Genomic DNA, 16283 nt, shown 5'->3' on the forward strand with positions numbered 1-16283 from the left:
TTATTGGAAAAAATTGAAGATTTTAGAGTATTTTAAGTGTTTCTAGAGTGTTTGATAAAAATTTCTTAGTTATAAAAATAAAAATCTAAATCTCACTGTTTTAGATGAAATTCTAGTGTATTCCAACAAAAATCACCCAAAATTCTCTAATTCCTCTGTAATCATCTAAAAAATCATTAAAAATCAAAACACTTCAAATTTCAGATTCAATACATCCTCTAAAAATGTTAAAACTAAAAAGGAATAAATATCCGACTGTAGTCGAATATTGAGCGGTCATAGTTGTTAAAACTACGTTTAGACGGCACCTGAGCCTTAGTGGGGCTTATTAGATTAGGGATTTCATAAAATATTCGGATTTTGTCAAATCTTTCTTTATTGAATTGAGGATTTATAAAAATCTTTACAAATCCTCCCTTATTGGATATAACATTTGTAAAAATCCTACCAAATCACCTCTTATCGTAAAATATGGATTTCATATCAAAATTTATTTTGTATTGTTAAAAAATAGCTTTTGCCTTTCGAATCCCTTAGATATGAATACCACCTAAACAGATGAAATTTTAAAAAACCCCAATTATTTAACAAAAAGCGTAGCTGAGATTGGAAGAAAATCAATTCTCAAACTTTTCTCACCATCATCCATCTGAGAGATGTTTCCTTTGATGAGCTAACAACAGAGGTATAAATGAGAAGAAGATGATACATGATGTGCGACCTTCTCGAATCTCCTTGCAGTAATCCAATTTGCAGCAAAGCAAATGTATGCTTCTCGACCCTCCTTGCAGAAATCTAATTGCAGCAAAGCAATTTACTCAGACGAGCCGTGGATACGTAACGGAAGCGGCAGAGAGAAAGTGAAGTTCAAAGCCGTGAGTTGCAGCATCTCAGGCAGATGGTTACTATCTACTAGTATCCACACAAGGGACTTAAACATTCTCAAGTATATAAAAGAGGTAGTATTAGCAGCTCAAGTGCAGTAGAGAAAGGTTGTTTCGAACTTTCATGGTTTATAACTGGATAAAACCTGTATTTTTTTTCTAGAAAGTTACTTGAGCAACTCTGTATATTTCTATATGATCATATCCTCACCAAAATATCAGTTTATGCGTAATGATGATTAAAGAAGATAAAAGCAACTGGTTGTAATGTTTTCCTGCTCCAGAAAAGTATTTGAGAGATGCTGTGACTGATTTTCCTCGTCAATATTTGGCCAAAACTAATATTATGGTGATTAAGGATGCTGAGAGGGATGAGATTGAGTTTGTCACTAAGATATTGAACTGTTTGCCAATCGCTAATATTGAACATTTCAAAGCTGAGAACCTTGGCCATGCTGATCTTGTTGAAGAAGCTTCACTTGGAGATGTAAAGATTTTGAAGATCATTGGAATCGATAGGGGGAGAACAACCTCTGTTCTTGTCCGTGGTTCCAATCAGCTTGTTCTTGATGAAGCCGAGAGGAGTCTACACGATGCTTTATGAGTTGTCATGTGTATGGTGAGCAAGAGGTTTTTGTTTTCAGGAGTTGGTGCACCAGAGGTTGAGCTCTCAAGGTAGCTAGGTGCTTGGGCTAAGGTGATCCATGGAATGGAAGATTTCTGTGTGAAGTCTTTAACTGAAGCTCTCGAGGTTATTTCCTTACATGCTTGCTGAGAATGCAGATTTGAGTTCTATTGATATATTACGTTTTTGTAGTTTTAAAAGATCTTACCAAATCCTACGACCAAATTCCTTTTTTAAATCCCAATCAAAATCCTTGAATTCAGAAAAACACTCTAATTCCACCAAATATTAAAATCTTAAAAACCTCTTCAAATCCCTAATATATTATTGTAATCTGTCTAGAATCTAAATATAGTTATAATATAGTAGTTAATTATTATTATTTATAAATTATAATAATTAATGTGTTATAGTATAATACTTTATGAGAATACAATAATATAAATATTAACTTTTACAAATCATGATATTTAATATGTTATATTCTGTATATTTTTAGCATTTTTTGTCTAACATATTTTGTATATTATTATAATTTGTAAGCACATAATTCTATTAAATAATAATTTAGGGGCCTAATTAATTGTTCGAATCGTTAAGAACATCTCCAGAAACACTCTCTGTTTTGAAGTTTTTCAAACTATATATTTAAAGTATTAAAGTGTTATTATTCAAAAGTAAACTTCAAAACTAATTTCAAAAAAAATTGTATTTTACACTATGGTCTTTATATCTGTCACAACTAATATAAATTCATAAAAAAATTTAAATAACTAAAACGTATATAAAAATATTACAGAAACATTAGTTAATAAAAACTTACATTAAAGTATCCCCTAGTCTATATTTGAGAAGTGATTTGCCACATGTCTTCTCTACAATCGTTTTCACACAAAAAATTGTGACGTGGCTATTAAGATTGATGACAGGTCATATGGTTAAATATGACATGGACAATTACATTTAATGCTAATATATATTTTTGGAAATCTTTTTAGAATATGGCAATAACTCATATATTACATTTAATATTGATTTATATTTTTGGTAAACTTTGTAGAATATGGTAATAACTCATAAATCATCACTAAAATAGATATATTCAAATATGATATTTTGAATTTCGAAATATTATATAATTTTACTTTTATAATAATAAAATTTTTATTATCTAAAATTTTCTGAATTAAAAAAAAATAAATCGTAATATCATTAGTTTCTTTTAGATATCTACAAATTATATAAATATTATTTAGTTTTAAATTTTGATAACTATACAATTTTATATGATTTTTAGTAATTTTGTACAAGTTAATTTGATAATTTAACCAAATGAAATAAATATTTTTTTTATCTAAGATTTTAACTTTATATATATACATATATATTCTTAAATATAATTTAAAATAAAAAAATATTTTCTCTTAATTTTATGCTTAATTAATGATTTTTATATTAATTATTAGTCAAAAAATAATAAAATATATAATATTAATAAATTACATTTTAAAATATAAAATTTAACTTTTAAAAAATTCATCACTACACATGGTGCATGAAAACACCTAGATTAATAATTGTGACATAGCTATTAAAATTGATCACATGTCTTATAGATTAATATGACATGGACAATTATATTTAATGTTAATTTATATTTTTGATAAAAATTTTAAAATATGGTAATAACTCATATATTATATTTATTATCAATTTATATTTTGGACTTTTTAAAAATATGGCAATAACGCATAAATCATCATTAAAATAAATATATTCAATTATGGCATTTCAAATTTTGAAATATCATTTAAATTAAAAATATTTCAAAAATATATACATATTTTTAGAAAATTATAAAATTAAATCATAAAATCAAATTAAATCGTAAAATCTTTAGTTTCTTATATATATTTAAAGATTTTATAAATATTGTTTAATTTTAATTTTTGACTATTCTGAAATTTTACATATTTATTTAATATATTTAATTAAAATAAATAGAAAAATCTACCTAAGATTATAATTTTAAATATATACATGCACATTCTTAAATATAATTCAAAATAAACAAAATTGGTTTTATCTTAATTTTAATGTTCAGTTAAATCAAATTTATATTAAAATATTGATAAAAAAAGAAAAAAAATAAATATAATTTATATTTATCTTTTAAAAATATTTTAAAATTCTTTTACTGCACATGGTGCAGGAAAACACCTAGTAAAACTAGAAATAGAATACATAACTAAATATTAAACTAGAAGCAAAATACCAGATTATACCACAAAATTATTTCTGTAATTTTTTCATATGTGATCAGATAGTGCATTTCGAAGTAAGAAATGACTCTCTTTATTTTTAATTGTAGATTACGAGCTAAAATTTGTTGATTATTAGTGTTTTTGTAATATTTATGTTTCTATAATAATTATGTATTTATGCACCTTTTCCAAAGGTTTCTTTATTAAGTTTGTTTTGTAATATTTTTGTTGTCTAATTTTACTTCTAAATTAATATAAAGCCTTTAAAAATAAATTATTTAATTTTATGCGTAAAACTTAAATTTATAGAAATTAATCTGAGATTTATGAGATATAATTTTTTAAAAAAATTAAACTAAGAAATGAGAAAATATTTAAGAATCATAAATAAAATGTGTAGTTGTAGAACCAAAATGCAAATTTGAAGTTTTGACATTTTTTTGGAAAGTAAAAAATTATATATTTTAAGTTATAATTTTTTTTGAAAAATAAAAAATTCTATATTTGAAGTTATAAAATGTTTTTTAGAAATTCTCTAAGTATTATTATATCATCATGACATTTTTTTTAACACTAGTTTTAATTCCTCTTCGAATTCTATTGAGATGAACAACTCCAATTTATCAATTTGTCCTCTACAGCTGAAGTGTCTACATAGAAATATGGTTTTAATTTAATTTTATTTTTGTTTTTGTAAATCACACACTATATTTGAAAAGGAAGTGGTTGACGTGTGAGTAGATCGGGCCTGTCTGTCACTTTCCAAGGAGCAGTGGAACAACTTTTCGTCTTGGTTCAATTATTTTTCTAAAACCAAAGTTTGCTGCTTTTTATCATCATCACTCACTTGAAACCAAAAAGAAAAAGACTTTTGCTTTCTCTTCTTTTTTTCAAAAAGACACAAACTTGAGTGCCGCTCTTTCATCGTGAGAGGAAGATGGAAGGAGGAGGAGGAGGAGGAGGAGGTGCCCACTACAACCCTCGAACAGTCGAAGAAGTCTTCCGAGATTTCAAGGGCCGCCGTGCTGGCATCCTCCGTGCTCTCACCACCGGTCTCTCTTCTTCTTTTTAAAGTTTGGCATTTTGGGTTTTGACTTTTCCTCACGACCATCGTTTTGTTGTCTGATTCAGTTATTTTTTTTATTGAACAAGTGTGCTCTAGTTTTAATAGATTGTGTTGTGTTGGGGGGGGGAGATGCTTAATTCTCTAATTCATGAATATAATATTCTGATTTTTGTTTTACTTTTCTTTTTTTTTGCAGATGTGAAAGAGTTTTTCCAGCAATGCAATCCTGGTTAGAGTTTTTCTCTCTACCCTTCGACTTATATACATCTTTGCTTCTGTCTGTGTTCTGCTGTAGATACAGTGGTGACAGAGTCTTAACCAAATCAATACTGACACTGAAAATTACATTTATCTTGCTTTTTTTTTTTTGATTCTTGATGACTGACTATACTAAACATTTGATCAATGTTGCTTTCTAGCACAATCTGCTGAATCTTTACTGTATATCAGTCTATTGTTTTCTTAAGAGTAGTTCAGGTTGTAACTTTATGTTTTCTAGTTGAGAAACTGAAAGTCTGTATTTTGTAGAGAAGGACAACCTTTGCTTGTATGGATTCCCGAATCAAGTGTGGGAAGTTAACTTACCAGCTGAAGAAGTGCCTCCTGAGCTCCCTGAGCCTGCGCTCGGCATCAACTTTGCCAGGGATGGAATGCAGGAAAAAGAATGGCTTTCTCTTGTTGCTGTCCACAGTGATGCCTGGTTGCTTTCTGTCTCCTTTTACTTCGGTTCAAGATTTGCTTTTGATAAAGCTGACAGGTACTTTATCAATCAATCCTTCCCTTCTTTGATTGCTATGTAATTCTCTTCCATCATTATCCAGCATCTTGACACTAACCGGTACACACTTACTGATTCAGGAAACGCTTGTTCAACATGATAAACGAGGTTCCTACTGTATTTGAAGTTGTAACTGGAAGTGCTAAAAAACAAACAGAGGAGCAGCCTTCTTCAGTAACTAAAAATGGCAACAGATCCAAGTCTAATTCAAAAGTGGTAAGATTCATGCTGTCCTTTAATAAGGGGGTTACAACATTGACCTTTATTGATCAACTTAGAACGAAACCAAACCAGAGATCCCTGTGACCATATTTGCAAAGGGTTAAAAGTATCAGAAACTTGAATATTTGTGGCTTTAAGGTTCCTGTTGTAGCTTTCCTACTTCTCTTTTATTCTGCTTACCTCAAGCATTGTTAAAGACAAGAACCAAGTACTTTTTTCTTTGTTTGTACCTCAAGCATCATAGATTGTAGGTTCTTACACAGTTTGCCACTGAGCTTCTGAAACATAGACTGAACACAGTATTTTGTGGTTCCCTAAACGTTGCTTTGTGCATCTTTGTGGCATCAGAAGTCTCTAGGTTTGAGGTAACAAAGACTGAGTGATGTCTTGAGCTCTACTCACTAGACTACTAAGTATGTACTGAAATGGTCAAGTTATCTCAAGTTTCTGATCAAATTTTAGCTGTTGTTTAGTTTTTTTTTTTTTGAAGTTCACACTTGCTATGTTGTAGTCAATATTTTCTTTGGTTTAGGGAATGCAGAGAGATTTAGATGTCAAAAGCTCAAGGAAGATACAGGTTAGTGAAGAGGATGAAGGAGCAGAGGAGGAAGGAGTAGAGGAAGAGGATGAAGAAGAACACGGTGAAACCATGTGTGGAGCTTGTGGAGATAACTATGCTTCTGATTTCTGGATTTGCTGCGACATGTGCGAGAAATGGTTTCATGGGAAGTGTGTGAAGATCACTCCAGCTAGAGCTGAACATATCAAGCAATACAAGTGCCCTTCTTGCAGCAACAAAAGAGCTCGACCCTAAAATGTTTTATTCCATTTGCCTTAGCTATCTATCAATCTATCCATCCCCCCCAAATTGTACAATGCACTTCGAAATCTATTTGTTGTTCAGACCGTTAGTTTGAAGCATGTCCATATTTACAACTTTGTATAACTCTCTCCAACTTGTAGTCTTTGATAAGAATCGTTTCACAAAGCCATGACAAAACGTTTAGAATCTTTCAGAACCCATTACAAGTTTCATAAAACTGGAAATTGAAGTGCTTACACATGAGTATCACAGAGATAGTCAATTATTCCAACTAACATTGAACCTAGAGTTCAGCTTTTGTGGAAACATAAATCATATAACCATGTCTCTTTGCATTTTCTCAATCATCTACAAAGCAATAATCACCTTAGAGGAATGGTGGTTAGCATCAAAAGAGAAGCACCAACAGTTGGAAAAAAAAATTCAAAAAAAAACCAAAAACGACAGGAAAACCGAAACAACTCAGAACGTACACTTTGACATCTCCCAGTGGTTGTTTCTTCTTACAGAGTCCCTCTCCAGCAAATGCAATATAAGCATATACATCTGCTTTATAAAGATACTAATGTTTCAGGTTTCAGTAGGATCCAACTGAGTCCAAACTTCCTCTAAACGCAGCATCTTCAACTAGTTACCTTCCTGCCAGACCAGAGAGACCAACGTCAAGCCCAGAGTAATACTTTCCAAACAAAAACATCAAAAACATATCCGAAAGCGTCTGTAAAACAAAGCATCGTTCCTGAACCTCTGAGAGCGAACTTTACCTTTTATTGTTGTTTCTTTTCCTCAGGTGCATGCTTTACAAGGAACTGCATGACCGATCTCCAGTAAACGTCACCCCCAGTCAGCCATGTATCCATATGCATCCCACTTGGAAATTCCACAAAGGTGCACTGAGAGTTACGTGCAGCCGCTTTGGCATATAGCATTTTCATGTGAAATGGAGGGACCATTTCATCTTTCAGTCCAGAGAGGAAAAGTACTGGTTGTTTGACCTGTTATTGTTTTACAAGATCACCTTATCAGTGAGCTGCTACAGAATATTAATGTAATATGTGCTTATTTGAGGTTATTTCAATGGCATATGCAAACTTTAAACGAAAAGAATAACATATAAAATGAATCAGCAAGAGTCTCTACGTTGATGCTTACCTCAGCAATAGTATCAATTGTGTTCCAGGGGGAGCGTACAACAAAATTAAGAAGTTTCAGGCTTTTAGTACCACTTCCTCCAATAAACCACTTGAGGAAGGGCAGCAAAACACCAGCCATGTCAAGAATGGATGTGAAAGTGTTTTCCAGAATCAATGCAGATACCTGTATAAGGTCAATGCAGAGAATGTAAACATGCATCTATTCGATGTGTAGATATCAAACGTCACACTGTGAAGGCAGAAACAACAACAAAACAATTCCTTTTAATATGAATATTTAGTAATAAATAATTACCTTTTCGGGATTGTTTTTGGTAAGAACAGTTCCAACAGCTCCTCCAAGGGACCTTCCAAACACAACTATTCTAGATGTATCAATATCCGTCCTTTGAGAAAGGTGATCCAACGCAGCCTAACAAAAGTAAAAAGGTGATACGATAGGTTATGAACACATGCAGCACAAGAGTTTAAGGAAATGTGGACAGATTGAGAGAGAGCAAAGCAAACCTGAGCATCTTTAATGATTCCATGCTGTGACGGATACCCATCACTTTCCCCATAGCTAGTTATTACAGAAAAAAACCAATCAGTTATGATAATGCAAGAAAGCTAAACAAGCAAAGCAACAGATCCAATGTTTTTAACTTTAAAAATCAAGAAAAGGCAGGTAAGCGAAACTGACCCGCGATATGAAAGCATGAATACGTTGCAGTTCAAGTTTTGTATCATGATGCGAACCATCTCTAGACGATGAGCAATATCTGGGGTTCTAAGGTCAAGGTCGTCACAAGGCAAAGAATCCCACACAACAGAGCATATATAAACATACAAAAACAAACAAAACAAAAACATTAACTGTTATATCTACAAACAAATCACCAAGAAACGGCTCTGGAAAAAGGATACTTCCAGCATTCTCCTGGAAAAATAGAATGGTTGGACCTGCAAAAGGGATACATCAAATAATTAGAGACCAATCAAGCTAAGCTTACTACCCCAAACAAGACAAGTGAAATTAGGGAAATGGTTAAAGCTTTGAGTGTGGCTGATGAGTTTGCAAACTAGTACTATAACACCATCATTATCTCACACATCACAAAACAAACCAAAGGAGACCAAAACCTAGCTGAAAACAGAGACATCACATCAAGACCTAACATCCCTAAAGTCAGAAACTTTCCAAATTGCATTAACCAAATTTACCAACAAAAAGATATATATATATATATATAGCTAACCGATGAACACTTGCTGCGTGGCGAAACTCAGATCATAATTAGAATTGGTGGAAATGAAAAAAAGGAGAAACCTTGAGAAAGAGGGAGCATTTTGATGAACCAAGAGTGGAGGCGTACGCCATCGGAGGAGCGAAGCCAAACGTCCTCGTATATGAGATTAAGCCTTGCCGGTGTGATAGGGTACGACTTGGTTAAACCGGGAAGAACCGGGACGTACACAAGCTTCTCCTGGAACACCACCAGCAGCGCCACTCCCGCCACCACTATCCCTCCTATTCCGTACAACAACACGCTCACGTACGCCATTTGTAGCTGAATCTGATAATCCCACAAACAGAACCAAAAGAGAAACACTTTTGCCACTTTCTATCTGTTTCCGTCCTTTTTGCTTTTCTTCTTGGCAGAGGAAGACGACTGGAGCGACCGAGTCGTGTAATGGGCCGAAAACAAGCCCATCATTGATTTTTTTACGGTTCTCTTATTGGATCATCTCCTCATTATAGTTATTCCCTTTTTTTCTTAATCAAAATTATGTTGTTCTCTTAACATTTGCTTGTTGAAATGTGTTAGGAAACTGATAGACGTTTCAATCATGGTTTATATGATTTTTCATAACATTATACTTGATCACTCTATGATTTCTACACTGATTGTTTTTAAAATTTCCATGTTTTGTATATATATCCTAATGAACTTGGATTTTGTTTGTATATAAAAAATAATAATTCGATCTGACATGAAACATTTGTTTGTATCTCAAAATGATAAAAATAGAGAACAATGTGTAATGTCAACTAGCTGCTATCTTAAAAGTTTTGAACAATTTGCAATGTCAACTAGCTTGTTACTATATAGTTGAGTGAAAAATGCTAAGAACAACTTTGATTACTTAGAGCCACCGCAAAAAAAAAAAAAAACTTTCTTCCGTTTTAGGTTTATCAAAAGGTCAGAGCCGGTTTTGCATGTATCGATAATTGAATCCTTAAGCACATTTGAGATACTTGACTACAATGAACAGCCTTTAGTACCTCTGAAAGTCTAAATCCTTAAAGCTACAATGATGTATAGCTAGTTAGCTAGCTTCTCTCGATTTAAGAAGCTATATGGACAAGTGGAATCCGCTCAAGTTGTGTTACTTTAATCAGTTAACGAAACAACTGGTTTACTTTTGGCCTGGGTTAAGATGTTTTTTTACCACCTAGTGGGGTCAGCTTAGCGGATTTACCGTAGAGAGACGCGGGGGACCTTTTCTTGGTTTTTAATTTAAAATCGAACCTGTAAACCCGATTTAAAGTTTTTAGTTGAAAAATAAATATTTAAATAGAAAAAGAGAGTATAAAAAACATAAAAAGAGCACGATGACCAAACAAACAAACACAAACCAAAGTTAGAAACTGACAGCATCTACTCTCTGTCCGTATCCAAAAAAGAGAAGAAACACAGTCACATAACCAAGAATCACCCGCCGGAAAATGCTGACGTGTATAGCTCGTTCGAAGCGGGATGAATCCTCCGGTCAACCCGACGATCCGGATTCCAAGCAAGCCAAATCTCTAACATCTCAGGTAGACTTCTCTCTCTCTCTCTCTCTCTCTCTCTCTCTCTCTCTCTCTCTCTCTCTCTCTCTCTCTGCTCATCCTGAAACGCTTCTTATTCTCTCCACTGATCGAGGGCATTTTCGTCAATTCATTCTCAGCTCAAGGATATGGCTCTGAAAGCCTCCGGTGCTTACCGGCATTGTACGCCGTGCACGGAGGGGCAAGTGCAAGTGCAAGCGCCGATCAGTAGCACTCCGGTGACGACAAAGTCTGATTTCGAATCTGATCAACGGTTTAAAATGCTGCACGGAAGATCAAAAAGCTCGATCACAGCCACGGCGGCGGCGATGCAGCAGCAGCAGCAGCAGCCTAGAGTATGGGGAAAGGAGATGGAGGCGAGGCTTAAAGGGATATCGAGCGGCGAGGCGACTCCGAAGTCGGCGAGCGGGAGGAACCGAGTAGACCCGATTGTGTTCGTGGAGGAGAAAGAGCCAAAGGAGTGGGTCGCTCAGGTGGAGCCAGGTGTTCTCATCACCTTCGTGTCTCTTCCCGGCGGTGGTAATGATCTCAAGCGGATACGTTTCAGGTACTTAACTCTCTGTGCATGCTTTCAATCTACGGTCGTGATATTTTGTGTTTGACTCTGTTTTTTCTAATCTTATGGTTAGTTTTTTTGTTTAGTTTGGTCGTCGTTGGCTCGTTTTATTATTATCCCACGTTTGTTTTGGTCGTGATTTGGGAGAGCGTTCGGAAGATGCTCTGTTCTTTGGTAAACACAACTGAATCTGATTTTTTTTTAATAGTTGTTACTATAAAATCAGTACAAACACACAAACTAAAAAAACTAAATAATATTCTAAAAATTTGGTTAATTTGATAATTTGCGTAGATGTGGATTTCTATGTCTAGGCAATATATGTTATACTACTGCTAAAAACATACGAATCTAACAAGTAGAAGACCGATCAATAGATACCACTTATTTATTTTTATATATAGGTTTAGTGTCTCGAAGGGTGAGTGTGAAAATAGAGAGAGGTGGGACCTAGAGTTGTAGACTGCAACGCTTCATCACGCCTGATGAGAAGCAGAGGCCGTAAAGGTCCAAAAAGTAAAACTTGGTGTTCCCTTTCATAGTGCTTCTTGGGGTCATCTCTTCTCATTCTGACTTCAATTCCCTTTCTTTCGAGATTAGCTATATGTGATTACTCTATTTCCTCTTTTTCTTTGTTATCTTCGACAAAATCTTTAGTCCACAGAGAAAAACAGATTTAACATATTGGTCATATGAAATCACTATATATTTATATAATGTGTCAACAAGAGCACGCCAGTGCTATTTTATTTTATTTTTAAATATAATTTATTTTCTAAATAATATTTTTTGTTCTATCAGAATAGAGTTATTTTATTATATAGTCATACCATTAGAGCAAAAATTCTCTACAATAAAATTATTTTATTTTGGAGTAAATTATAAACTGGCATTGAAGATGGTGAGTACATTAAAAAAAATTGATGGGGTTGTTAAATAGATGGTAGTACAAATGTTTCTCTATTTTTCATTTAATTGAAGATTTAGAGCTATCTCCAAGAGGTCTTCAAACCCTCAAATTTTGAGGTTTTTTATTTTCCAAAAGGTCTTTAAACCCTCAAAATACTATTTATTTTTCATTTTAGTTCTTTTATTTTTATAACTTATATATAATTGTAATAAGATTAATTTGTTATTTATTTTAATCCTTATAAGTATAGTTCACTTAAGTATTCAAATAAAATTTTTATACATATATGTACTATTACATAAAATATATAAATACATTAAAATAAAATAAAAACTAATATAAAATAGTGAGTAATTTGCATGGAAATACTATAGTGAGTATTTTCTATATTCAATTTTCTATGAATTAATATTTGTTTTATATAATTATTTATGTACTTTTGTGTTATAATATTCATTATTCGTAAATATTGTGTTTAATAATTTCAGTGTGAATATATTATTTATATATATATATATATAAAGTTTAGTGATTATAATTTGTTTATATTAAAAATAGCGGACTAAAATGCAAATCACGTAAAATTGTAAAAGTAAATTTGAGATTTTTTCTTGGAGCAATCCACCTTCAAACCTTTATTTTGAGGATTCTCCACTCTCACAATGAAGTTCCTTCTTGGAGATGCTCTTGAAATCTTTGATTGGTAGATTTAGATATTTTATCCATTTTCACCAATATTTTGGGTTTGTTTTTCAACAATTTATATATTTAAATAGGATACAAACTTCTTCTTTTTAATTCCATGAGTGCCTTGTTCTCCCGCGTCTCTCTCGTCTGTCACATTATTGTTGGCTTGGGCGGCATAGGAAAAAATGCTTCGTCTTGTAATTTTCAAAGAAGAGCATATATAAATAAGTAAAAATAAAGCAAATAGCTTTAGACCTTTGCACAGTTTCTCGTTCACTCCTATGTCGCCTATTGAAAACGACAATCTCAACGTTTTCTGTCAATTCCTTGCTTCCACTCTTTGTATTATTCTTTCCATATAAAAGACAGTTCAAGTTCTATCACTCACCTGTCTTTCTTTTGTCTAAACTTGGTCTTCCTTTTTGTCAAATGATACCACAAATATTGTCTGATTAGGTTGAGTCCTAAAGGTTCTAAGTTAGAAGTGTTTTTACTGTTTAGTTCGATCTTGGTACAAGTATAAGTTAAAGTTGTTGGGAGAAAGTAAAAGAATGACTTGAGAATTTTCTCCTGCCCACCTCCTTACTATTTTCTTTACTGTTAACCGTAATCATCTTATCTGATTATTAGCTTTGACCATTATTGTCTCCGTCTCTCTTTATTTCTTGATTTTTGATTGATTATGTACTGTTAGCTACCCATTAAGGCATTAACTAACATTTTTTAATTTGAAAAAAATATTCAAAACATTACATTTGTATGAAATTGTATCTCTTGTTTTCAACTCTCTTTTTAGCCCTAGCCTATGTGTGCAATTAGTCAAAAGCCTTACTGAATCAGCTATTGTTAGTTTTTTTTTAATATCCCTTTAATCCACTTTCTTTAATTCCCACTTTTGTCTCCTGATTAAAGTTACTGCTTCTCCTAATTGTATTTGACCATTAAAGTTAACTTAGACTATCATATGTCATCAAACCTATGATATCCAAGTTGTGTTAGCAGAGAAAATTGGATGCGTCTACACTTAAACTACTTTTGCTCCATACTAGTCGTCTTTTTATAATCAGATTAGAAACTGAACCGGATAATTAGTTGGATCACAATTCAATATGATTAGACCATGTTAAATCTTGTTAAAAAGATTTATAAATATATTAGTTTTTAATATGTCAACTTAAAAATTAATATAGTAAGTAGATACATAAATTTTCTTTTTGTTCATCGAGTTCATATTGATAGTTAAGAGTTTAATTGTTCAGTGACTTTAGATCTCAACCCTTTTACATGACAGATTCATGTCGAATTTGGTCCAATTATCGGGTTAGTTCGGTTTTAAAACACTGCTCCATAACAAAATCAACAACTACCAGCATTTGTTTACCTATTCAAGCTTATTTCTAAATTGTGATTATCATATCAAAATCACCTGTTCACTTAGAGAGTCTACTATTATGCCCATCTGCATTTAGTTGGATAGACTTCATACAATAACTATCTTAATTCTACTATATTTTTGTGTTTCATTTCTTCTAAAACAATCACAAACACTTTTTTTATCATGGATCTATTAACAGAAATGAAATATGTAATCTTCGTATTCAATGTGTATTCTTTGGTAATTTTATTTTTCAATTATTCAACCATTTCATTATTAGTCTTTCACTACTTAGTAGACAGTTTTTAATTTTGTAAGATTTTCTTTTTGAAACTTAAATTTTTTTTTGTAAGATTAAGACGACATGTTTCCAAAATGTACTTTCCTTTTCTTTTCTCATTTCTGTCTTGTTTTGTTCTTGACCAGCCGAGACCTGTTCAACAAGTTACAAGCTCAACGATGGTGGGCAGATAACTATGACAAAGTGATGGAACTTTACAATGTTCAAAAACTAAGCCGCCAAGCGTTTCCCCTTCCCACGCCGCCTAGATCACAAGACGAGGTTAGCTACTTTTCACTGAGTCTGATCTCTAAACAAGCGTCTTAAACCTCATGATTATCCACTAATTCATCTGGATATTTGTTGTCAGAAGGCAAAAGTGGAGTACCATCCAAAGGATACTCCTGCAACACCACCTTTAAACAAAGAACGGTTGCCTCGCAACATCCATCGTCCAGCTGGAATGGTTGCTTGCTCATCCTCGGATTCACTCGACCATAGTTCGACACAAAGCCAGCAGTTTTACGACTCTGGTCTATTAAACTCAACTCATAAACTCTCAAGCCTAAGCGGAGCCAAGACAGAAACATCTTCCATAACAAGCAGCTCATCCAGAGACGCAGACCGGTCAGAAGACATGTCGGTAAGCAATGCCAGTGATGTTGATCAGAACGAGTGGGTGGAGCAAGATGAGCCTGGCGTTTATATCACCATTAAAGTCTTGCCATGTGGGAAAAGAGAGCTTAGAAAAGTCAGATTCAGGTGACAAAAAACAAAAACAGCTTCCTTACATTGTTTCATTCATCGGTCCTTCCTTAGTCAAGAAACTAAACCACTGAAACTGTGTTTTCTTATTGCATTGCAGCCGAGAGATATTTGGGGAGATGCATGCGAGGGTATGGTGGGAAGAAAACAGAGCAAGGATACATAAACAATACTTGTGATCATCTTCTCGTTTAGATGCATCAAACCGGTTTTGTGTTTTTGATATCTCTCATTCACGGTATATACGGTTTTGTAATTTAAATTCAAAAGCTGAAAGTAATTTTTCTATTTCTCTCAAAGAGAATCCTTTCGACAGGTATTTCTTGTGCCTCCTAGTCCGAAAATCTTAACTATCAGTTGTGGGAATATGTTTAAGGAGGTTTCAATTTTTCTTCCTTAACAAAAAATTTGCCTAAGCTTGGAAAATATATAATGTTCGGTATGTATCATTGGTTCTTTAAAAGAATGTACAAGCATACTGCGAATAACACCTAGCCAATGGACACTTAATCACAAACTGCAGAATGTTCAGGCAATTTGTCCATGCATTACATCAATTTCAAATTAATACAACAATTTTTATTTAATATATGTAATTTTTACCAAACGACATTTTATTAAATTATAAAAAAAGGTTGCAAATGTTTACATAAACCAGGAGATTACATAATTTTGATTTCTAAGTCTTGCTGACTTGGCTAGATAGTCTACAGAAGACAGATGACTTCTAGGAATATACTTGAAAGAAAAGATCATTGGAAATAATATGACCAATATATTGCTCCTGTTTGAGATGCATTTATCAAGAGCTTCATATATCAGTCTGCAATCACCAACAAAAATTATATGAACACCTTTTAGCTAGCAAAGCAATAGCTTCAACTTCAAGAACAAAGCTCGATAGAGGTAGTGCAGAGTATTTATGGATGCAATGAATGCCTTCCTTTCTATGCAAGGACCACCTGATACCTATATTATTTTAAGTGACTTCCATGATGCGTCCGTCTACTGCACAATAATAGTTTGCTTCTCTAGCAAAATGTCTTGGATATTATTTACTATTTGGAGCATATCTTGAG

At 33.0% G+C, this 16283-nt stretch overlaps 3 protein-coding genes across 5 annotated transcripts; 2 read left to right on the forward strand and 1 right to left on the reverse strand.

Moving 5' to 3' along the window:
• Positions 1–4601: 4601 nt before the first annotated feature.
• Positions 4602–6750, forward strand: LOC108842978 (PHD finger protein ALFIN-LIKE 5). 2 transcript variants are annotated; one of them, XM_018616048.2, is made up of 5 exons: positions 4602–4825; positions 5036–5068; positions 5368–5596; positions 5698–5833; positions 6381–6750. In XM_018616048.2, exons 1-5 carry the CDS (start codon positions 4711–4713, stop codon positions 6651–6653), a joined length of 786 nt encoding a protein of 261 aa, XP_018471550.1. In that variant the 5' UTR covers positions 4602–4710; the 3' UTR covers positions 6654–6750. The 2 variants fall into 2 exon arrangements, with proteins under 2 accessions (XP_018471550.1, XP_018471549.1); XM_018616047.2 differs by having other exon boundaries at positions 4603–4825; positions 6372–6750.
• Positions 6751–6974: 224 nt separating this feature from the next.
• Positions 6975–9441, reverse strand: LOC108842977 (alpha/beta hydrolase domain-containing protein WAV2). The gene is made up of 8 exons (XM_018616046.2): positions 9126–9441; positions 8723–8758; positions 8499–8577; positions 8324–8378; positions 8112–8228; positions 7815–7979; positions 7427–7657; positions 6975–7301 (listed from the first exon to the last, which is right to left on the reverse strand). Exons 1-7 carry the CDS (start codon positions 9358–9360, stop codon positions 7430–7432), a joined length of 915 nt encoding a protein of 304 aa, XP_018471548.1. The 5' UTR covers positions 9361–9441; the 3' UTR covers positions 6975–7301; positions 7427–7429.
• Positions 9442–10361: 920 nt separating this feature from the next.
• On the forward strand, positions 10362–15477 carry LOC108840136 (protein Brevis radix-like 4). Of its 2 annotated transcripts, none has more exons than XM_018612964.2 (5): positions 10362–10619; positions 10751–11178; positions 14586–14721; positions 14813–15201; positions 15305–15477. In XM_018612964.2, exons 1-5 carry the CDS (start codon positions 10527–10529, stop codon positions 15381–15383), a joined length of 1125 nt encoding a protein of 374 aa, XP_018468466.2. In that variant the 5' UTR covers positions 10362–10526; the 3' UTR covers positions 15384–15477. The 2 variants fall into 2 exon arrangements, with proteins under 2 accessions (XP_018468466.2, XP_018468464.2); XM_018612962.2 differs by having other exon boundaries at positions 10368–10619; positions 14810–15201.
• Positions 15478–16283: the final 806 nt, after the last annotated feature.

The sequence above is a fragment of the Raphanus sativus genome, chromosome 2 (genome assembly GCF_000801105.2).
Source record: "Raphanus sativus cultivar WK10039 chromosome 2, ASM80110v3, whole genome shotgun sequence".
In the NCBI taxonomy this organism is placed as follows: domain Eukaryota; kingdom Viridiplantae; phylum Streptophyta; class Magnoliopsida; order Brassicales; family Brassicaceae; genus Raphanus; species Raphanus sativus.

Excerpts from the sequence above, each read along its gene's own strand:
- LOC108840136 (XM_018612962.2), top strand. The coding sequence starts at position 10,527 with ATGCTGACGTGTATAGCTCGTTCGAAGCGGGATGAATCCTCCGGTCAA. Across the intron at positions 11,179-14,585 it reads CTCAAGCGGATACGTTTCAG|CCGAGACCTGTTCAACAAGT; the intron begins GTACTTAACTCT and ends GTTCTTGACCAG. Across the intron at positions 14,722-14,809 it reads CGCCTAGATCACAAGACGAG|AAGGCAAAAGTGGAGTACCA; the intron begins GTTAGCTACTTT and ends ATTTGTTGTCAG.
- LOC108842978 (XM_018616047.2), top strand. The coding sequence starts at position 4,711 with ATGGAAGGAGGAGGAGGAGGAGGAGGAGGTGCCCACTACAACCCTCGA. Across the intron at positions 4,826-5,035 it reads CCTCCGTGCTCTCACCACCG|ATGTGAAAGAGTTTTTCCAG; the intron begins GTCTCTCTTCTT and ends TTTTTTTTGCAG. Across the intron at positions 5,597-5,697 it reads GCTTTTGATAAAGCTGACAG|GAAACGCTTGTTCAACATGA; the intron begins GTACTTTATCAA and ends TTACTGATTCAG.
- LOC108842977 (XM_018616046.2), bottom strand. The coding sequence starts at position 9,360 with ATGGCGTACGTGAGCGTGTTGTTGTACGGAATAGGAGGGATAGTGGTG. Across the intron at positions 8,759-9,125 it reads AATGCTCCCTCTTTCTCAAG|GTCCAACCATTCTATTTTTC; the intron begins GTTTCTCCTTTT and ends TCCCTTTTGCAG. Across the intron at positions 8,578-8,722 it reads TTTCCAGGAGAATGCTGGAA|ATATTGCTCATCGTCTAGAG; the intron begins GTATCCTTTTTC and ends TTAGAACCCCAG.